This window comes from Bacillus rossius, chromosome 1 (genome assembly GCF_032445375.1).
Source record: "Bacillus rossius redtenbacheri isolate Brsri chromosome 1, Brsri_v3, whole genome shotgun sequence".
Taxonomy (NCBI): Eukaryota; Metazoa; Arthropoda; class Insecta; order Phasmatodea; family Bacillidae; genus Bacillus; species Bacillus rossius.
In genome coordinates this window covers 55,171,135-55,195,885 of record NC_086330.1, presented here as the reverse complement: position 1 = coordinate 55,195,885, position 24,751 = coordinate 55,171,135, and the positions used below count along the sequence as shown (strand labels likewise).

General features: G+C 36.9%; 1 protein-coding gene across 1 annotated transcript in view; it reads left to right on the top strand.

Moving 5' to 3' along the window:
* Positions 1-2,672: 2,672 nt before the first annotated feature.
* The window catches only part of LOC134536298 (protein obstructor-E-like), a 37,166-nt gene continuing 15,087 nt past the window's right edge, over positions 2,673-24,751 (top strand). The window contains exon 1 of the mRNA XM_063376052.1: positions 2,673-2,814. Coding sequence (XP_063232122.1) covers positions 2,772-2,814 — 43 coding nt within the window. The 5' untranslated portion in view covers positions 2,673-2,771. The remainder of the gene's footprint in view (positions 2,815-24,751) is intronic.

Here is a 24,751-nt window from a genome sequence, read left to right as displayed (position 1 = left end):
GTGTCCGAGTTTTGTATTATAAGTGTATTTGCAACATGAGAACACTTGAATTTTATTGTCACCGAGATAAGATGTTACACATCTCTGTGTGAGTACTGAAAGATTAGCTCACATTTTCTTTATTAAGTGCTTCCAGAAGGTACTCCGAGTGAATGCTGGGATGGTTCCTGAAGGAGCACACCTAGTCTATGGTATATTTGAATTAGTAGGTGCATCTAGGATGCTACCATCTGTAAGCTCGAACTGGTGCGCAGTCTTATCGCAGTGCATAGGACAACTATGAGTAAGAGTGGTGACCGTGACATTATGTGGGAAAAATGAATATAAGAATGTAATACAAGTCCGCTGAGTGCTTTCTAGAATCTATACCAACAGTTTCATACCTAAAAACTATTCTGGAAACGCGCGTTTTAGTCATTCTCACTCTTCTGAAAATAGTACATGAGAGTATTCCCTCGTTTAATTAACCTGTAAGTTTTTGCTCAGATTTTACTGACCTGAGTGTGCAAGTGGAATTCAGGGTTTTTTTAAGCTGTATGTCTCTATAATGCTTGTGGCATGGTCGATAGGTTTTTACCAGTTGCGGTTACTAAACAGGCTGTGGCAAATGTTTACATCTGAACGCATTATTTTTTTGTTTTGTTAATCAAACAGAAATATTTATGTAAAATCTCAGATATTTGTAAATTCGTACATCTACATAAAAACATCTGTATCACAAAAAGAGTAGTGTTCGTAGTAATACTGGGTTCAGTTTATTACGTCAGTACCTCCAAAACTTAACAGTTAAACCGTTCCCTGAATATATTTAAAGTATAACTGTGCATAATAAGCACAATAAAAAATAAATTACAATTATTATTATATTTGATTATTATTCCATTGTTTAAAAAATACTTGAATTAAACATCTATTAAAATATATAATTATGTGTCAATATTCATAAAAAAACACAGTATTATCTCTAAAAACCTATTTCATGTATCTAAAAATAACCATAGTCATGTGCGGTGCAAAGTTACAGTATATTTATTGTTGTATTAAAAACTATTTCGTGGCAATTGGTTTCAAAGGAATCTGTTGTAAAAGTTCAGAAATATTTTTCCTGTCTGCACCATCCCCCCACGACCCAAAATTCTCATTGTAATGATTACATTCAACTGCGCAAGCCCTTGCGCGAAATTAAAACTTTACACGTATGTAATTTTCGCAGGGGGGGGGGGGGGGAGTCTGCGGACACAGTAATGTTGCATTGACAAAACAACCCTTTTGAGTTCGACCAAACAGTCCTCAAATGTATTGTCATATAAAAGGATAAATTTTATGTGATTCCACTAAAAACCACTTACTTTAAGTAACAAGACCTTCAAAATAATAGTGGGCTCCAAAATCATATCGTCGTTATGTTGAGTTACGCACGTTGGACGTGGTCTCAACACGATAACACTCACCTCATTGAAAACATCCACCAAGGGTTCATCATAGGGTATGTCCATAAAAGAATGTCCCAGATATATAAAATTTAACAGTAGCAACTGTAAGCGTTGTAGAGTGTCGATTCAAGAGTTACTCAAACTGTTTTATATAAACGCATGCGCGAACACTGCTTTGTTATTATCTCGGATGCAGCGAGAGAAAATGGCTCTTTCCCCAATTAGTTTATGGTGATCATATAAACATTATTTGGCAACATGATGGAGCCTCCCCCCATTTGAGTCTCTTTGTACGGGAGTGGTAGAAAGTCGAAGTCCCTGACCGTTGGATTGGTCGTAATGGTCGAGACGACAGAGCTCTTTTTCGCTGGCCTCCACGTTCACCTGAACCTGACCTAACGTGGCGCGAATTTTTTTTTGCTGGGGCTTTATAAATGATCGTGTCTATTTTCATCCGCTACCTAATAATTTGCCAAAGTTGAGACACAGATGGACTTTAGGTTGGATGTGTGCCGTATAACTAAAGTGCACATATTGAACATTTGTAAAAAAAAAAAAAAAAAAAAGGTAAGTTTACCTCAAAGTTGATGATGGTTTTGTTGTAAATAGTCTAAATTAAACTGTTATTGTATACCATTGAAAGTGTTTTTTATGGACATCCTATATATTAACGCCATGCCTCTTTCTTTTTGGTGAAGACCTTTACATAGAGACTTCAGTAAGTATTTACATTTAAACATTGCCTCAACTAACCTTCCAAGAAGGGGGATAGGGGTGAAATAAGTAAGGGAACTGTTACCCTGGCTGGTTGTTAGAAAGTTTTCCGAATTGCGAAGGACACTATTCGGCAAAAACATTACAGATACAAAAATAAATTCTGAAATAATTTTCTGCTCGGTGTTCTCCGAAACAGAACGTGCAATTGACGTCTTCTTTAATTGTCACGTCAAATACGCGTGGAGATGGTTCGGGGTTACGGGAGGGAACTATTTGCCTGTGGCGCTCTGTGTCGGGGTCTCGCAATGTTCTCTCGGGGGTCTCTGTTTCCCCATGCCGAGGCAATCAGCACCATCATCGCCGCCGGCGGTAGGGATGTGTCCCCCCCGGGGAGGATTGCTTGTGGACAAGGGGGGAGGAGGAGAGGTGAGGGCGCTCTCCCGGCGTGACGTCACGGACGCCCCGCAGCCAATGGGCGGCCGGCGCGCGGCTAAGGAAAAAGCGAGGGCGCGCGCCTGCGCTGAGCTTAGTCGCCGCGAGAGCTAGAAGCGACTGCGTGACCCTCCTCTTCGTCCTGGTCTCGTGGTACAAGGCAGACTCCGCAACTCCCTCCAGGTCGTCATGAGCACCCTCCTGGCGTGCCTCGCCTTGCTGGCGGCCACAGGTGAGTCCGCGTGCACGCCTGTCGTGGTCCGGGTTCTCTGCCCTGACTCGTTCCCACACGGGAGCCGGTGTATTTCCCCCGGGTACTCCCGAGGTACGCTCCCAACCCCTCCCGACGAAGAGCTGTCCCCGGGTCTCGTGGGAGGCCATGCGTGGTGTGGTGTGCCCTTCACGGGTTTGCGACAAGCACTTCCACGCACATTGCATTCCGTCGCTATTTCATCCCACCGACCCCACCCTTCATCTGTCTCATTAGGTTCACTGGCCACCTGAACAACCCAGGATTATTTTTTTTTTAAGGTTCTTGATGGTTCAAACTTAACAATCAGCGTGGCCCAATTTAACAGAACTTGAGGTCCTACTTTAATAATCCAGAACTAATTACGATCGTGAAGGCACGTTTACTCTTAACTTAATCGAAGTACTCACCCAGACTTAACGTTCCTATTTTTTTGCTGATACATTAAAAACGTGTTCATATACAAGATTTTGTTATGTTCATTGGCTGTGACAACGTTTAATTTTTTATTCCAGGCTAAGTACAGGTTTTTTATTTGCTTCTGTAACTTCAATGCCTGCTATATAATCTATCGTGCTATGAAAATTATTCGAAAATACTCTATTTATTCGCAAACCAATAAACTGAATATATCCAACATTTACACAAGAATTCATAAAATGCATGAACAATATAATGCTTAGTTTTTATTTTTATTTTTTCTCACCCAAAGGTTTTAATTAACTCACCGACGAGTCTGAATAAAAACTTTACATTCTTATTCAGGTCATGAAAAGTGTTAAAAAAAGGTTTGTGTGAGTATTAATATTGCAAGGGTGCGCACAGAGGCCAAAAGAGATTTTACTGTGTTATAAAAAGGACTAAACTATTTGAATATCGACTCAGTGTTCATACATTTAATCAAGCTGGGGTTTGGAATCGAACCCATGGCCCTCACTGCGTGAACGCGACGCCTATCAATGGAATTCCTGTTATTAAAATATTAAATACAGCAAACTAAATTATAATATGTGGAAAAAATGCAACAAAGTATTTTTTAATACCAATTTTTAAGATTCTTGGACCCAGTAACACACACACACATTTAAATTACGTACATATGAACGGATTGCTGCATAACCATAAACATATTTTTTTTTTTGCCTGTAATGTACGTATGCCTGGAAAAATACTCAAGGTTAAAAACATATTTTACATACCATACTCATTTTGATGGTTTGATAACGTCTCAGGAATTGAGAATACCAACCGAATCCAAGCCGTCAACGATAAAAGTTTTATATATATATATATATATATATATCCTCCCACACGCAATCCAACCCATAACCTACAATTGGTTATCTAACGTTACTAGTATGCAATCTTAACTTAATAGGCAACCAAATGATGACCGAGAAAAAATAACTATTCTTAAATACGAGTCGGGAATCGAACCCATGGCTTGCCAAATGTGTGTCAGACATGCTGCTCGCAAGAAAGACGGCAATTTTATAGTAAAACTTAAGAATCATTGTGTTGATTTCACACCTTACACTTGCGTACCACCATACGCACCCATCGTAAAAAAAAAGTTGGAATTTAAAAAAATCGAATTTTCCAGTATGAAATGAAGTTAATTGGGTTATGTATTCAGAAGTATCTCGGGGAAATGACTAGTGTTTTAAAAAAGTTCATGGAAAGAATAATAAACACCTCCCCAACGCTTCCGTTTTCATCATTATCTCTCGGCACGGCAGCTATGAAATGTCTTGGGTTCGACTGGGAACTGATTTCTTACCGTTGCGCTAGCGCAAATTCGTAGAGTTTGACCTTACTCGCGTCGCAGTAGTTGATTTCGCGAAGAGAAAGTGAACATCTGTTGCCGAGGTCACTAAGGCGTCGGCCTTCGATTGCATTTGCTCTGAGTTCGAGTCCTGAGTGCATTCTTGTTCATATGATTTCTACGTTGTCGAGATATACCACAGCCTTGCTCATCTACAGCAATGTAGTTCACATCATTTACTCAATAACATTAATAATTCTTTTTAACTCTAATTGAATGAAAATTGTTATATTTGTAAGCAATTATTAAAAATTTTATGATGGTTTTGCCCTTCTAGTTAAAACCTTCTTCCAGGTTTCCTCGTGTATTCCTATTTCTCATCTGCATTAAGTAATAAAGCTAACCCTAGCAAAAATACTAAAGAATTACGTTCGTAAAATTATTTTAGAAAATATGTTTAGCTGAAGCTCAGTAACAAGCTTGAGAAACCAAAAATTATCACGCTATTTACATTGTTAATGTCTTAACCAATAAAATTTATTGAAACCATATTTGCTCAAGACATATTTATTTCATGTTGGGTCAAATACTTAATTTGTGTTATACATGTGGTTTGGCTAACATTTTGTCTTGCAAGTGGTTTTCGGTTACTACGCAATTTTTTTGTAGTAAAAGGCTAACGTAAACGATAAATTTTCTTAAATAGTTTATTATTTTTGAGAATTTATAACCACAAATTTTAATGCTGCACGTTATTATGACGCAAAGTTATACCCTATAATTGAAAAAAATTTAAATATATTTACTATTCCATAATAATGAATATAAATGCGTTTTAGTCAACTGCGATGTACCCTGAGTTTGAAACTCTGGTAATGCTTAGATTAGTACTGTATTTTTGATTGTAATATATTATTTACTTTCGGAGAAAGCCTCCCTTTCCCTCTGTTCCATACGTCTACTGGCGTACAAACCGGCCGTCGAAAATACTATCATTAAAATAAAATATCAAAAATTGTCTATCTTTCTGTGTAGAAAGTAAAAACGATCAATAGTAAACGTTCAAATTACATTGAATTTGTAAATACTGAAATTACTATGTTTAAATATCCACACGTAAACCAAACTTAGCCCATCTTGTATATCAAAATGCGTAAATATGTACTTATAATCATATAAAATGTTACTATTGATAGAAAGTCATAAGACGTTTATATTTTTCGTCAAAAACTTTTAAAATAAAAATAAAATTTTTATTGATCATCATTCGTTATGTCCAACAGTTACATAAGAACTATTGGAATTGTATTTTCTTCCTCAACTCTCTATGCACTAATATTGACGTAGACGGAAAATTTTATTTTGTCGTGGAGATAATTTGACTAATGCTATGCCTCAGCAACTGTCAAAGTCGCCCAAACCAAATAATTTTCTAATAATGTTACTGCAATCCGTACTCACACATATAAGAATATTTTCTCAAATCATTAAAAGGAAAGTAGGTTTTTGACGTAGAACACATGTAAATGCTCCTTTAACACTTCATTTAAACTGAATAATGATGAGCATTACAGTTAATTTTTGTCTGCGGCCCATAAATACACCGATTCGGGGTGCTTGTTATGGACACCTCAAACTATGACTTTATACACTTAAACATAAAATTTTAACTTGCACCAATAAATCTGCAAAAGAGACTGTTAAATTTTTTACCAAATATTTATTTTCGTTATAAAAAATAAAACTTTCGTGTTATAAAATTTTTTGAGGATTATTTTTAATATGGCAACAAATTCTATTTAAATATATGCCCTGTTAAACAAAATTTAACTTTATATATATATATATATATATATATATATATATATATATATATATGGCACAAATATTTAATCAAAACTTGAAATATTGTTTTACATAAAATGTTATCTATGAAAGTAAGTTCAATCTTGTAATTTTGCAAACGTTTAAGTGAAATACTAACAAAACTTATTTCAAATGAGAAGCTTATATCACTCGGTTAACTTTTCATGGCTCACCTAACTTTTCATTTAACTAAGGAATGTTTTAATAAAATTTAAATAAAGTATTTATAATATAATCTGTATACATAAAAATTATTTTTAGTCGTCAGGCATCAGTTTACTTAAAAAAATTAAATTTTCAACGTTTATGTTGTTTCAATCTTTGAAAGAATTAATTCATAAAATATACGTGATTTATAAATCAGTAATTAATTGGTTACAAAATATTACATATTCATATGGCATCTATATAACTTTAAATTGGACATTATACATAGTTATTCAAAAATTTAAAATACTTCAATTGACGGTAGAAACTAGTAGATATTAAGTTCGACTAACAGGGCCTGAGAATACATCTCTAAGATACAGGCAGCCAGCGGTCGTTTATTGCTTGACGGTTTGCCTATTTTAAGATAACTACTGTTAGATCTGCAGGATGACGTTATCAAAAATATTTAAATTTACCAAAATTGTGTCTCACGCCTTGACCTTGTACCTCTATTTCAACGCAGTAGCTTAAAAAACGTGGTAAAACGTTCTTTCTCGCCCAAAGCTATATGTGTCTTACAGTGAATTTATTTAATAATAATTTAATACTTTTTTATAAAAGATCATAACAAATGTAGGGCGTAGCTATAAGTTGATTGAAACATTTATAATGATTTTTCTTTTAATTTTCACTTATATAATCAGCAATGTGTGCCTTTTTACTTGAATTTGCAATTCTACTATTTCATTACGAGATTGTTCATAACTTTCTTAGAAGCTCTTCGTCCAACCTAATGTTTATGATATATATAAGCTTTGAATAAACGTAATTCATTTCATTGATTTTCAAAACAGTACCCGTTTAAACAACAAAATAATTTTATTTTAAATATATATATATATATATATTCATATAAACAACTGCAAAGGAAAAAAGAAAAAAAAATGTAGTTTTAAATAATATTCATTTAGGGCTTTAATATATTGAACTAAAAATACTTATTAGGTAACCACTGAAACAGCATGAAAACATTAACTGAATTATCTGTAGCTCAGTGATCACCTTGTGCTCATTCAGTAAACTTCCAATGGCGATTCAGTTGTAAACTTCTAATTCTTTTAAAATTCCTCCTGAACTATTTCCCTGCAAACCAACACTTCACTACAAAATGCGTTACTTACAAAGTTACCAACTTGCTTGTCCAAGCTCGTCTTTCCATTACAAGCCACCATAAGGCAGCTGTACCTTCACGGCTTGTCTGAAACAATCCCTAGCCGGTTCAAAGGCTATAGATTTCTTCAATCATTCCATTTTAAATAAAATAAATACTAATTATTTTCAAATGATTGATTATTTAAAATACGAGAGCAACTCTAGCTTGGGTGTCATGAAGTATTATGAGTATCTTACACATATGAGGTCAGACATGCAGAATGGCATACGATGCACACAACATAGCACTTTATTAGTTATGAGAGCTACTATTAATATTTACAATTGAAGTAAAATGATAGGAAGTTTATGTATGTAGTCTTTGTCATATTCGTAATTGAATTCAAAATTTCGTCTCCCATTTGGATAGAAAAAGATAATTTTTTTTTACTTTAATGATTTTCAACGCTGATTCCTTGATGATGTATTCTTAATATAATTTTGTTTGACAACAGTCTGTTCACGATGGACTTCTAACGATTCTTCTTTGTGAGTTTCTTTCAAGATATTTAACAATCTTTTCAGCATTGCTAAACAGATTAACTTCTTTCAAATTAAGAACAAGCACCTACTTCATAGACCAATAAAGACACGCTGTTTACTTGACGTTTGAACTTTGTTTCATACACAACAAACAGTATTTAAACGTTGTCAGTTCAACATGTAGAATATATCGCAACAAAATTATCATGTTCTTGCACTATATAAGTACGCGCAGAATTTGTCATACGTAGGTTTAAGAAGACCACGCAAATTTACCTTTTTTTCACTTTACGAAGTAGTTAACTCCATCCGAGGCACTAGCTTGTAATTTGAAGAGGGGAAACAGAAATTCGATAAGGAAACCGCTTCTCCTGGAAATTACGCAACAGAAGTGGGCGTTGTGAATGAACGGTTGACTTCTCCTCCATATTTCACGGCGCAGGAAGCGTCGTAATGTTTTAACGGCGGTTACCCAACTCGCTTCCCGGTTTGAGATCCGTCATCTACGTAAGCCACGTCGTTGACCCGAGTGCAACAGGAAATTACTTCCGCTCTCTCGGCAACTTAAACTGTCGTTCCTGTCAAAAAATTATAGGATACTCAGTATCTCATTAAAGTAGAAAGAAACAGTAAATGGAAAAGCCCGTAAGTACCTATATTGCTTTTCGAAAGACAGCAATTTCATTCATCCAACACTCTGTTCTGAGTATTTAAATATAACCAGAATACAATCAGTGGTAATTTAGCCATTTCGTCTTAAGTAAAATGCTCAGATTCAGCTGATAATTCTTCATAAAACCTTTTCAAAAATTTTTTATAGAATAATTTATGCTTGGCATTAATTAGCTTCCAAAAATCTGAATGAATAATTAAGTAGAAATTTCGTTTTTTAATAAAATTAATATTTTAAAAGACGCTAGTTGATATTTTTAAATTTTTTTATTACGTTACTTTTAATGATTCCCTAACAAAACCTTCTCCTGCAAAATTTGAAAAATTATATATGTTCAAATAGTTAACTGTTAAAAAAAAATAATAATTTTTGAAAGCTGGTAATAATAACACGTCGAAGTAAATTAACTAACATATTAAAAATTATGTTATAGCTGAATTTGAAAAATCTTTACCACAATGTAAAGCACAATATGTCCAATTTTGTGAAATAGAGTTGGCACAATTTATATAATATATAGCTATTAATTTAAAAAAAGCTATATTAAGAATACAAAAAAGTTTAATTTTCATATAGAAATTTTTATTAGTAGTAAATTCATCCAACAAATAAATTTGAAAAAAAAATTGATCCTGAAAATTTTAAGTTAATTTCATTCTTTGGTTTAACATAATATCTTAGAAAAAATCAATTGATTTTTAACTTTCGTTTTTAATGTAAAACTTAAGAATTGGACAACAAAGATGAATACATAAGCACATAAATACATAAACACAGCTGATGTCAAATGCCATATTATAAGACAGCATTTAGACAGAACAGAAAATCGAAACATACGATAACTGTAGCATCAACAAGATCGGTAATTACAGAATACAACACAACTCCGGACAACACAAGAGACGGAACAAAACAAATAATCTGGACGAAACAACGGTGACAGCACACAACACATTACGCTTTCAATGACTAAAGAGTTACATTTAGGGTAGGTATCTACTTCTATCATCGTTTGTTTTCGGTGCATAGAAATAACAGAATATTACAAATCGTAAAGATCAAAACCTTTAAATGGCCGACCTAACTTCTGGAAAATACAGGAATATTTCCAACGTGGTGGGGAGAGGTAGGATTTGAAAAAAAAAATCAATAAGTACGTTTATAAGAATAAACTTTTATTAACTATTGACACTGACCACTGCTTCTCACATTTGCATTGTCACCTTGCATCGCCCCAAAATAACATATTGTATTCACGGACCTTTTAAAATCCACCCCTTCCCTACATATGTATCGTAAAATGTTTGTTATTCAATTGTGGGTCATTATTCATTATATAACACTAAAGTTACTTATTTTAATTTTTAATAACGCTGAAATCATTTTTTGTTATTAATATTTATTGTTAGAATTAAGCACATAAATAAGCAAAATCATTGTCCAATTTCAGGTTTCTATTCGTCTTAAAAATTATATTATATTGAATTTTTTTTTTCATAAACCTTTCCCCACCTTTCCCGACCCGTAGATAAGGCTCCTGTCTACAGTACTATTAAGGCCCCTCTCCACAGTCCTAACAAGACCCCGTAGAGGTATTCGACCCGGGGTCCCGCCACTGGTTAAGAAGTCGGTGTGATCGCGAGTGAGGATGGTCGCTTAGGTAAGGCTCATGTATACAGTACTATTAAGGCTCCTCTCCACGACCCCGCAGAGGTATTCGGCCCGGGGTCCCGCCTGGTGTGACCGCGAGTGAGGATGGTCGCTTAGGTAAGGCTCATGTATACAGTACTATTAAGGCTCCTCTCCACGACCCCGCAGAGGTATTCGGCCCGGGGTCCCGCCTGGTGTGACCGCGAGTGAGGATGGTCGCTTAGGTAAGGCTCATGTATACAGTACTATTAAGGCTCCTCTCCACGACCCCGCAGAGGTATTCGGCCCGGGGTCCCGCCTGGTGTGATCGCGAGTGAGGATGGTCGCTTAGGTAAGGCTCATGTATACAGTACTATTAAGGCTACTCTCCACGACCCCGCAGAGGTATTCGGCCCGGGGTCCTGCCACTGGTGTGACCGCGAGTGAGGATGGTCGCCGCGCAGGGAGGTCGCCGGCGCCGGTGAAAGGCCACACACGCGCGCACACGCGCACGAACACAACGACGCGGCCAGAAGTCTGGTTATGGACACAGACGCCACACAGAGAGGGGGGGAAAAACATGATACATTTGGAAACCAGTTGCCAAGTAATAGTTTATAATACTACAAGAAAGATATTGTGACTCTTTACAACACATTTCTATGGTTCCTTTTTTGTATCATACGAAATACATTCTTATTAGATAATACCGAGTATTTATTACGGATACTGTCGCATAATTTTAAATTTTAATTAATGTTTAGTTCAAGCATGATTTTGTTGAAACCATGAAAATGACGATTAAATATTCAACCATTGACTTTATTTTGTTGTTTCATACTTATTATGTGCGCAGTTAATGCTGGAAAGCTATTCGGTGTGCTTTACTGGGTCAACACAAAGCACAACTGCCAGGGGTAAGAGTCTGAACCCAGTATTAACGTGGACACTAATTTTGTAGCGATACAGTTGTTTTGATGTAGATGTACAAATTTACAAATAACTGTAATTTCACATGAATATTTCTGTTTCATTTACAAAAAATAGAGATTAATTAAATAAAAAAATGGGGGTTAATCGTCACAATCCAGGTTAGCCGAACGGGTCCAGAGGGAACGGGAGGCAGAGTGATGCTGGGATGTGTCGCCTCAGCCTTTTATTGTAGGTTTTCCCCAGACACCTCCAGGTTCCGATGGAACGGCGTATCCATTCCACTACAGCTCTAGGGGGCCCGTGTAGGTGGCGATAGTTTCGCCAATGACGGGTGTCGTACGTCATCGAATCCCGGCACGTTGAGCTCTTGAGCAGAGTCGTTCTCCGAATAAAGTGTCGCTGACCTAAACCATAGCAAAAGTGTATCACTAGATCACCAGACGTGCTTAAACATACCTTCCTAAACGGAAACAATAAAGAACACCTTTTTTTCTTTTCGTTTATGTAACCTGACCTAACATAAACTTAGCAAAATATAAATTTTAGTTTTGATCTCCGAGACAGGTGAAAAACGACACTATAGTTAGAAGTGAAACTTAGAAGATAAAGGGATGGTTTTTTTATGTAGTGAACACACGTATTAAAACACTTGTATTCATGCTTTGAAAATAGATCTCTATACACTAGTGTACCATGTTTTACAGTGGAAACTAAAAATCAAACATGAAGTTTAAGAGAAAACTTTTTGTCGTTTCCAGCGTATTGAAAATTGCAGCACAGAAGCGTAGCTTCACTAACGCTTGCCCTAGAGTGAGAAGAGGGGCACTCAATTTACCTCCCAACTATCTGCGCCATCGATCGCCCCAATCCTTAGCTTTTTAATTTTCGTTACGCTTTGATAAGTCATCTGTTATACTAATCCAGCTGTAAATAATATTCCATATAAAAAATAATGTTTCCTGCTGTTTTCTTTTACGGCACGAATCGTTGACACTAACTTGTTAAGGCTATCGTCCCGTGTTTGTAGGCAGGGTAGATGTTGGCCGCGAGGATAAGGTGCCTCGCAGCCTCACCTGAGCTCTACTTCTAAGTTAAATCTCGGGATTTGTAACCCGCAAGGAGAGATCAGTGTCACCTGTCAGACCTGATGAGTGGACCTGTGCATGCTTGAACTACCCCATGGTCACCCTGTGCATAGGAATTCACCTTACCGTCCGTCAAACTCGCCATCAACGACTCTTAATATGTACATCTTAATGTGCAACACCTTAGCTCTCTGTATACGGCGTTTGGTAGGAGTAATTTTGTGAATGGAACAGAAGTCACATGGAACGGAAATGTGTAACCACAGTGCTGCCATCTGTGGCGGATGTCACTTACCAACGTTCTAAAAGCCAAAGGGAAACATTATAGTATTTAAAATTTAATGGATTTTAACAAAATTGGCAGAATTAAGGAATATTTATTGTCGAAAATAAGGTTCAAACCTGGAATTTAGTTTTTTTTTCTTTATCCCTTTTATCGGAGCCGTTTAATTGTAAAGTATAACATTTTGCTCTGCAAATCAAAAGATTGACGTAGTTGCTCCGGCAACGTATTATAGCGGTGGTTGCGGATACTTCGTCTAGAAATGTAGTTTAAAACCCCCTTTGCGTATATTTATCAAGCTCGGCACTATTTTATTTATTTATTTATTTTTTTTTTTTTTTAGATTTCTGCCTAAATTTTCGTACAATAAGTGTATTGTAACATGAGAACACATGACTGTGCTCATTACCGATGTTAGATGTTACACATCTCTGGCGAGTACTGAAAGACTGTTTCACATTTGTCTTTGCAATTTACGTGGCGTGTTAACTCACCACAACTTATAATAGCGTGTTGTTGCTAATGTAGGTTCACTTATGTAATCATACTTAAGTGAAAATAACTAAGCATTATGTAGCAAACGTATTTTTAATTTAAATTTGTGTGGACAATGATTTGTCAGTCTAGCAAAAAAAAACATGGAATATTATTACATGTTTCAGGGTAAAAATAAAAAATTCAATTAGGAATTTTTTTAATGGTCGCCAGGAATTTATGCGTAATCCATTTCCATTTCCTTTGCTGACTCGAGGCGCTTCCTGCATCCTAAAGCTGAACGTTGCGCAACGAGTAACGGTGGGTGAAAAAGCGTCAGATTTCTCTCCGGGCTAGAAAGTTGTCACCCAACAATCACACACACACACGCACACGCACCAAGTAAACATGTGCACTCAACCGTTCGGGAATTTCCAAGAGTCGTCTGGTAAATAAGCACACGCTGTTTACAAGTGGCCAAGCTTTCAGGGAAACGAAGGGCGCTTTCTGCACTGTTTACGTTACGATGTAGATTTTCCAGAATTGATAATTCCCACATGCTGATGGACTTAATTTCACAAACATACTGTTAGTAGTCCAAGGTCAGAACAGCGGCAACGACTTTGGTCTTCGTCTCTCAAACAAAATTAGCTTCTAAGAAAGTGCTCATTAATACTTAAGGTAGATATTGTGTTTTATGTTCTGGTTTGTTTTTGAACTCTTTATTACTCCATATTTTTATTGGTTCCCAGTTTAGCTTTGTCCAATTAATAAAAAACATGCTTGTTCTCACGTTGGCCTTTATCTTTGTGAAGTAATGTTTTCATTTTCTTTTAATATTGCAGTTCTTATAATTATTACTTGATTTTTTTACATTTTTATTCGACTGATTTTTCTTTTCATTTTTCCCTTTAATAATTTTCTTGCATAATGTTTTTAAATTTATTTATAAATATCAGCTCTGTCAGTAGTATTCTCATTTGAATAAACTTATTTTCAAGCAAGGAGAGATAATATTACGACTGTTTGAGAAAGAAGAACATTTATGTAAACCTAATGACTTGAAAACCTATTTAAAATAAAAAAAAGAAAATAACTAACATTTACGTAGTTTACTTCCAGGTAAAATATCATTTATTAAAAGCGATGTTGTGCAAACATGTTTAATAATATTGTTACATAGCCTATATAAACAAGAAAAACTGTATGCTTTGAAGCTCCATGTCATAAATTATGTTGTTTGCTCGTTTTCACCATGAGACAGCAACCTGTCTGCCTAACACAATTCATTGCGTAGAAATACAATACTTTTAAAAAAATTGAAATCGGTAGTTTTTTTTCTTTCTTGGAAGGTTAAGACCACAAAGAAATTAAAAGCTGTCCCTGAAAGTTCGTGATCCATAAGTTTCTTCTGAAGTAATAATTACCTTCAAGCTGTAACAGTACATGACTTATCTCAACTTCCAAGGCATGCAGAAGTAATAACGGGTGTTCACTGGAAAAAATTTCTCACGTTTATTTAAAGAACATTGATAGACACCTAACACTAACTAATTTTCCCTCCTTGTCTTACTTATTCCACGGGTCCTGCAATTTCAAACGGTATGTTTTCTGATATCAGCGCGGTGCAAGTTATATGTAAGTAAGTCTCGAAGGGGATTGGGGAGAGGCGGATATATTGAACAGTTGCAGACCTCATGAAAAAATCGAGGAGTTGTTAAGGGCGACATTGGCTTGCGCATCACACACCTCTTCGCTTCTACGCGCCAGGCACAGAACTGGCGTGCAGTTTTTTCGTTGATAATGTGCTTCTGTGGGACTGTCAATGGCAACTCTTTAACTTCATACCACGTAAGCCATTTTTCAAATCTAAAAGTATCCCCGAGAAACTTTAGATTATTTTTAGTCCAACAATTAGATACATACTGTTAAACGTAATCATGAAATCATTTTTTCACGAAAAGATTTCGAAACCGCCTGAAGGTTTGTGTTTCGTGATATTTAGAGTTTCTCTAAGGTACATGTCTACTGTCGGCACACAAATCACTGCAATTTCTTTTACAAATAAAAAATTCTAAACGCCCATTTGACTGCAATAAGATATGTCCACACCAGATGTTTCTCTCTGGTTTTTGGCGACCTTTTGCAAAAAAGAAAAGCAACTGCGCTATTTAAACGGGCCATTAAGCCCACCCCACACGATGCCCATTTTCTGCTATAACTTCTGTTATACCCATGGGTATAAAAATTTTCATAAAAATTTGTATAGCAGAACCGCAGAAAGATTTCTTAACTCCATACACACGATACCTAGAATGCTAACAGAAAACCAGCCAACGCAGTGGCCGACCAAAGCAAACATATCAGGGGAGGATAAACCTGTCGTAGTCAACTTATCAAAATACTGAAAAAAAAGTGAAAGTTACACCTGTTTGTGTTAAAAATTATGTAACTTGCGGAAATATTATTTGATATTTTATCTTATATTTTTCATTTGCAAATAAATAACAAAATTGGTTTAGTATTTAAAAACAAATTAAGAGCAATTTTGGAATTACAAATATATTTTTAAGTTGTAGGTTAATTTCAAAATCTAAAAATATATAAATTTAAATGATACATGGGACATTGGGTTTACTAAATGTAGTTTATGTACGGTTTAAATTCTAATATTAATTTAATTATACAGTTAATCAAGCTAATTTCATTGTAATAGTAAAAAAATGCTACCGATTCATATATGTTATATATAAGATTTATTGATTACTTATATATTTAACTACATAATTAGAGGAATTGTAACTAATATTTTTTGTAACCCAGTGAGACAAATAAACACGCACATACCGCGTAATAAATTTAAATCTTAGGTGAAGAAAAACATTTTGCATGTTTTGTTTACCCTCACAGGTGTGTCGCTATGAAGTATCAGTTTATTCATTATTAATTTATGGACACTCGTTTCTTAATAAACGTTGGCGTTTTAATTATAAAATTAACTTTTGGGTTTAAATTATTTGTGAACGTGTGATTTTACTTTACTTTTTTAAAAGTAAAAATAAATCTAGGTACGTAGTAGCTACTATGAATAAAATCAATGGACTGAGACACCTAAATGTAGTTAATAATATTATATCATAAATTAATTCTAATAATTTATATTTGCAGAAAGCACAGTATGTACAATTTAAAAATCTGTTATTTAAAAAAAAACTAAAAAAAAAAATTGAACTGATGAGGATTCGAACCACATTCAAAACCACTCTTCTACCGCTGCCATCGTGCCCTTTGCCACTACGCTACCGCAACATCTCCGAATTTAATAGGAGATAATGGGTATTATAAAGTGCAACGTATTTTCTTGATGTACCTATTTTAAAATTTCCGATTACTTCTTTCTGTGGCAATTTCAGCTTAACAAATATATTCCATAGTAGTTTTACTATTATAAAGTTTCATTTGGCATACCATTACATTTGTTACGTCCCTTAATGTTGACAATACAGACTATATACGGGGTTATATTGCAACACGTGGGTCCGCCATCTTGACGGCTCCAGCTCGTGGGTATAGCAGAAAAATAGAACACGTTCTATTACGGTTTTGGCTAAGACTTCTGTTATGAAAACTTTTATACCCAGAGCCAGACCCCTTGGAAGGGTGCTGAAATGTTACCCACACGGGAGCAGGCGCGCTAGCATAAAAATTACATGAAAACTGCTAAGGAAATGGGTGTCGTGTGGGGCAGGCTTTAAGGACGCATTTTCTTTCGCTCTGGTGATTGTAGTTTTGACAGTAGACACACGCCTGAAAGAAACCAGCCAACCAGTCACGTAACACACAATCGATGCCAAAATGTTTTAACTCTCAGCTAGTCTCGAAATTTTTTCGCGAAAAAGTACACGCCACTATACTTAGCTGTACATTATAACACTGCCTTTATATGCATCACACCTTCGTCGACACTTCTCCGCCGTATAATGTTATGATAACCGCTCATACATAATAGTTGGCCTGTGCACGACGAGAAGACTGCGCGCCAGTTTCATAGCCTTGCACGTAGAGGCGACACAGCTCTAGAAGCACCAGAGCTGTAGCAAACCTTATGCATTCGTTACTGAGTAACGGGTGCGCCATCTGGTACCGAGTAACGAAACTTTACGCACGAATGCATTTCGTTACTCGCATTTTTCGTATGCGTTTATTGAAACGTTTGCTGATCGTATGTTTTACGCTTGCGCGCGCTGATTCGGTGAATTGAAATACGTAAGTTACAAAGAAAGTTGTTTGTTTATTAAGTAAAGTATAATATGGAAATTCGTCGTTCAAGTTTTTTTACTGTTTATTAAAGGTGCTTTACCTATTAAATCAAATTATATTTAGTATGACTTAAAGAAAAGTATGGTTAAAAATACGGAAAAGTGAAAAAAATGCACCTTACGCAGTTTGGTATGTAATGCATTTTCTACAAATTACGAATGTTGCGACGCCGCGACGTCATACTGTACGCGTACACAATACGACTCGATTCGTTGCTCTAACATAACATAGCATGTTATAAGGTAACAGAAGTAACGAGTAACGTAACGTTATAGTAACGAATACATACGGGTACGCTTTTTTTCGTTACTTTTACACCTCTAAGAAGCACCATCGAGTGTCGCTACTAGGTTAAGGTTTCTTCCCCCCAAATCCTAAGCTATTGCTCGGAAGCACAAGAGAACTGCGACCGGGCAGTTGTTTGCTCGCTGCGCGGGGAGTGGGAGTGTCGATGGCCGATGGCCGTGAGAGCCGGGGACCTGGATGGTCTCCCACGACCTCCTGGCGGCGGCGGTCCTGCGATCTATGACTTGTCCCACCCCCCCCTCTTTCCCGTCTTATCACGTGGGACGGCAAATACACGCCTCGTCAGTGTTGCCAGACGTACCCGAATTCAGGTACACGTATGTCCGTACCCGGTACCCGAGAATATGCTCTCGGGTACGCAAATATACCCGAATTTAGGAAAACAAAAACCCTCAAAAACTAGGAATGGAAAACCAGTTATGGTAGAAAAACATTCGTTGCCCTGACCTAACTTACTGACATTAAACATATCTGCCTTTTTGAAAACAGTCTCGGCTCTGCTTTATTCCTAAGGATCTCTGGAGAACCACAGGATCAAGTTGCAGCTAGTATCAAGAGAAAAAAGTAGGTCGGCGACAACAGGTCCAGGGATATCTCTCACTAAAAACATCTTCGGCTACATTATTAAAGCAAAACACAAATTTACGTCAATATATTTATATTACAGGCAATATTTACAACCATTTTAAAAAACAAACTTTAACCTGAAAATACTGTTTCTCACATATGACTGGAATAGTAGAATTGAACGTTTACACTAAACACCCCCACTCCTTTAGCGTCCAATCGACGCTTTTTAAAATCCTGCGCACGGGTTTTAGCAGTAGAGACAACATGCATTTAAACTATCAAATTTTGTGTTCTCACGATATTATGAGATTTGACAGATAAGAGAATATTATATTTGTATTAAAGAAGACAGCAATATTTTGTTTTTAAATTTTGGTTTTGTGTATGTATCTGAATAACATCTGAACTGAGAACTTCTTGTGCTCGGAAGTACCCGAATGTACAAGTGAGTGTACACAAATAATTCTTGTGTGTAGTATGGCTGGCAACTCTGTGCCCCATGCCTCTCCACCAAACCTTCAAGTAAGGGAGAGATGCTGCAATTCTGCCCACAGGGCTAGACCAATTTAATGTGCTGGTCAATTGATTTTTGGGTTTTCATGATTGCGTAATACATAAATATTTTTCAAAAAATAAATGGCTCATATAATGACGTGTTTTAAACAGATGTTGATCCGTAGCATTTTTAAAATCTAACCTGAGAATAATTTATCAGGAAATTTAAATTTCTTAAGACAAATTACCAAAACCATAATCGAAATTTTAGTACCAGGTTGATTTAAAAAATGTTGTTTCAAAGTGTTTATTCAAATTTTCCAGGGTGGAGTCTCCGGACGTCCTTTTCTCTGGGGGCTATCCCTCTCAGGTCTCGATAAGCTCACTCAAAAGTAAATGGCTCAGGGTCGTCGGCTTGAAGTCTATAATAGCGACATGTATTTTTTTTTTTTTTTTTTGCGAAATAATCTGATCGCTCATGAGGTATGCCTGAGATAGCAAGTGTTCTAATGGATTTGGCAGCCGTCTGCCGAGCCAATCTGGAGCGTTGGCTCCCGCGCCGGGTGGCTGTGATTGGTTCCTGAAATACAAAACCCAGCCAACCACGAACCACTGACAATGATAAAGTTTTATAACATACAGCTATGACTGGGGGCGTGTATTTTTTTTTCGCCAAAGATTTTCGAGACTATCTGAGAGTTAAAACCCTGTAGCATCGCCTGTGCTTCGTTGCTGGTTTGAGTTTCTGTCAGCACTCCAATCACACAGTAGTTCAGCGTGGAAACAAACGCTTCCTAAGTGGTCCATTCAAATGAGGCAGTTGCATCTCTTTGCAGACGACCGCCAATTGCAAGAGAGAAACAGCTGGCGCTGGTATACCTTATCGCAGTCGCATGTGCGATCAGAATTTTTTTTTTTTTTTTTAATAATGACAGCCCAAAGAACTTATTCAGGTAAACAATTTTGGCTGCTTAAGTTAAAATATTTGATATTCTCTTCTTGACTCTATTATATTAAACTACTTTGCATGTACTGAATAATTCGTTTAATAGGAAGAACTGATTAACCATAGTATCTTGAATGTACATCATCGCTGTTGTACCCTGGTTTTCATTACAAATACTCTCAGGAACGGAAAGCAATAATCCATCATTAATTTAAATCAATATTTTGGACTTTCTACGTTGCTATTTTACACTGCACGACTAAAGAACGGACGAAGCCGACTGAAGCCGAAACCAGCCGACAGCGTGCGTCTGTCGCGCCGGAAGGTAGCCGTGGGGTGAGGGGGGGGAGGGGGGTGGAAGGGCCGCCGCGCCCCAAGCTCCGCCAGGAATGTGGCCGCCTCGACTCGCAGGAGGATAATGGCCGGTTGCGTCCGCGGGCCGCGCCCTCTCGCTCCATTGTGAATGCAGCTTGCATGCGCCGCTAGAAGCACGCCTGTCGTCTCTCTCTACCCCGTCGGGACCGGAGTCACCGACCCAGGGTCTGGCGCCGGAACAGTCCACAAGTAATGAGATATTTTTCTCTACTTAAATTGTTTATAATGCAATAATATTTGTATAAAAAAGCAATGGCTTATTTCTTTCATTGACAGGATTTGAATCTGGCCATAAATTTAAAACTCGCACATTTAACCACTTTGAAAAATAAGAAGAGTGGTGCACAGTTACTGGTAGGCTACCCCCCTAATATTGAATTTCTTTTAACGTTTCTAAAAAAAAAAGAAAGACTAGTGGTTAAGTATTATTCATCAATAAAAGTCTCTAAAAATGATTTCCTTTATTTATGAAGCTATGCTTCTTTAGACTCGTCGAGGGCAAGATATTTTTAGTAAGGAATGGAACTGCAAAGAAGTGCGCGCACACCAAAGATGAAATCTTTAAGCGTATGTGCGTTTCTACTATTCCCACGAGCCGAAGTCATCTGGGCAGCAAATCGCATACACACACAAACGTGAAAATAAGGACACGTATTCAGCTTATGGACGTGCCAAATAAATATTTGTGTCGGCTACGATCGTGTCTGTTTACTTCAGTGGTACTGGCTTCCGTAGCGCAGCTGGAAACGCGCCGATTTTCCGTGCGGAGGTTCTGGGTTCGAGTCCCGGGTAAGACGTGGATGTAATTTGTGCTGGTCTGTCGTTTCCTTGGCACTTACCCTTAAACAAACAACTACAACGACTTCAATTACACAATAACTTGGGTTGCATAAAAAATAAAATATTAGGGGTGTAGCCTACCGGTAACTGTGCACCACTCTTCTTATTTTTCAAAGTGGTTAAATGTACGAGTTTAAAATTTATGGCCAGATTCAAATCCTGTCAATGAAAAAAAAAATATGCCATTGCTTTTTTATACAACTATTATTGCATTTTAAACAATTTAAGTAGAGAAAAATATATCATTACTTGTTAATTTTGAAGTCAGTAGATTTTATAATTTTTAATATATGGCTCAGTAAGTTCGTTTTGTTATTTTACAGGAATGCATTCAACCATCATATTATACTTAACCCTTCATAAATAAATAAATATATATATATATATATGCACTACATTTTTATTTCTGTCACAAAAGTAACGTAGGCAAATTCTGATGGTTTTTGAAAAAATAAATTTTAAAATTCTTTAGTGTCTGATATAAAAAAGTATAACTTCTGACACACAATTTTATCTTTGATCGGGGAAATAAGGTTTTCGCACTAAATGGACCGAAACAGCGAAATTTAAAAAAACTTTAGAATCTCATAAAACAATGGTGTGAGATCTCACTTAGTTGCTCAGTGAGCAGGGCTAGGAATGATGTGGCCGGCCGGGACACCGCTGCCGGGTTCCTGCGGCTTCCGGGTCCTGTGACTGCCGAGCCGCCGGCCCCGCCGCTTCCTGTACAAGTGGGCAGGGGGATCACACGGAATGCTCGACAGGAAATAAACGCAGTTCAATTTTTCGACGCTTCTAGAAACTCCTGGTTCAGCTTTACTTCCTGTTTCCCACAGTATCGTGTTCTTACTCTTACACCAAATGTGGAATTTTGCCTCTTTGCACACGACATTGATACATAGACCAAGGAAAACATATAGTTTAATATTCCCACCAATTCTCCAATAAAGGAAAATAATTGAGGCGCTAAAAATAAATACCGTATCTTCTAGGGGATCTTATTATGATAGCGAACAAATATGTTAAGGTAAATGTAGGAGAGGACAGAAATGGGAAGCAATGCTAATTGAAAAGAGTAAATAGGCTCATTATACACAAACTTGTACATGGTGAACACTGTGCAGGTAGACAAATGTCAAAATATTTGAAGTACGTTTATTAAATATGTAACATGTGTTAGTCACGTTGAGATCAAAGTAATAGCATAGAATAGTAGAACATGCAGATTCGCATCGTACCGTTCCGGGGACCAAAGACTTGAATAAAAAATAATGTCAGTGAGACTTTCAGTATTTACCAGATATTTGCAACATCTCACCTCGGCAAAGAACAAATTTCATGTTACTAATACACTTAAAATACGAAACTTGGACACAAAATTTAACATAGAAATCTTAAAAACAATGCCGAGTGTGATAAATATGAAAAAATTGTGTTTTCAACTACATTTCTGGACGCGAATCACACGGAGTTTCCGCACCCACCGCCAGAACTGGTTTGCCGGAGCAGCTAAGTCGACTAAAGAAACATTTGATTTGCAGAGCGAAATGTTAAACCATATAACTAAATGGCTCCAATAAAAGCGAAAAAGGCTTGAAAAAAATACTAAACTTCGGGTTTAGATCTGAATTTAGACAAATAATTTTTATTAAAACACTGCCCATTTTGTTCAAATTCACTAAACAGTTAATACTATAAAGTTTACCTTTGGCTTTGTGAACTCTGGTAAGCGCCACCCGCCACAAATGAAAGCACCTTGGTTACACATTTCCGTTCCATTCACGACATTACTCCCACAGATGCCGTATGTCGAGAGCTATGATGTTACACGGCAAACAATCAGAGTTGCGATCCACGCAGCCTCGGATGGGGATTATGCCCGGTGATTGTTCCCGAGTGTCGAGATCGCCTCCGAGAGCAGTCTCAGCCGGGATCAGTTTCGCAATCTTAGCCGTTAAACGGCCCTGAAGCTGGCCGCGTGGGTATTCACTCTCTCCGTCTCTTTCTCTTCCCCTGCGATTAGTCCACCCGCGGAACTCCCGTGACCCGCCGGTTGCGCAACTCCCCGACAGGCGTGTAAGCGTAACCGGCGCGGCGCGACCTCGTGGCCCCTGGCGCGGCTGCTTCCTGCCACGCGGCCCGGTCGCCTGCCAAAGCTGCAACCCGCTACATCACCGTGAACCCTGATTGCATATCACGCCGGGGCTTCTGTTTGTTTTGTCCGATGTGGAATATCTGCTTACACATTTAATAATAATAATGAGGTAGGCAAGAAACGTAGAACAAAATGCACTCGAAACCTTGACATTACAATATTGTTCAGAATTGTAATGTGAATCCAGTGTGTATAATGGTTGCTTCATCGTTAATTTCATTACTACTATATATTAAAAACTTATCTTTGGAAGGGGAAATACAATTTTTTGAACTAATACCCATTAGTCGTGATTTACATTCTAACAACAAATTCGTCGGATACTGTAACATACAAAGTCACGATTCACAGTTTTGTTTGAAGAAAGAATTGGAAATTGACCACAGCACAACAGTGAAGTCAATATAGCTGGAACTGTTTTCGAGAACGGGTCGCCCATAATGTGATAATAGTGACTTATCGCTGCACCTCCTCCAACCTTGAGGATATTGTGAATGTGGTAATGGTGATGGTTGGATTTTGTATCCACGCAAATTTCAGAATATGTTTTATACATTTATAAATATTATCTACATTTTTCACGATGTAGTACACCAACTAAATGGTTATTTAACACTTTTGAGGGTAGCTTTGAACTTTTAAAGGTCTAAGCTAAATTATTTATTGAGTAGTTGATCGCAACACAATCACATAATAACTATGTCCTGGGAGGTAGTGTCAGCTAATGTTCAATGATCTAAGGGCGTGGTTCAAATACTCATTTTATGAGCACCGCGTTTTCGCAGAAATTGATTAAAACCCGTTTTTGGTATCGAATGTGCCGTCACCAGAGAAATTCCTTGCATATTTGCGAAGCGTGATACTCTACCGTTGCATTTTACATCCAAATTTAACCAAGCTATGGCCCTCCGTAGTGTTCACGTTTATTCATTAAAAGTGTGAAACTATTTCCGGAGTGAACACACTTCATTACTGCTGCATGCTTTGTAAGGTTAAATCAGAGGCGTGTATGATTTCACATTGAAGGTCAGCTTCTGCTTAAACAAATAAAATTAATTTATAATTTGGAATAAACATATGGATCACGAATTATCAAGAATATTCGAATAATTTTTTGTTCTGAGTTTACCTTTTAAAAATAAAACAAATCAACCAAACCATGGTCAGAAATTTCATTTGTTGCCTAATTTCTTGCAGAAATGATTTAGTTTTAAGTAGGAATGTGGTTTATTAATCAAAAGTTATACTAACAAGAGAACTTACACCATTGAGTTGACACTTTTGAAAGCTTCGCATGATATATTACGCCTTTCTTCTGGATTCATTTTGTATTGAGCTTAATAAGTTGGAACACTTGTA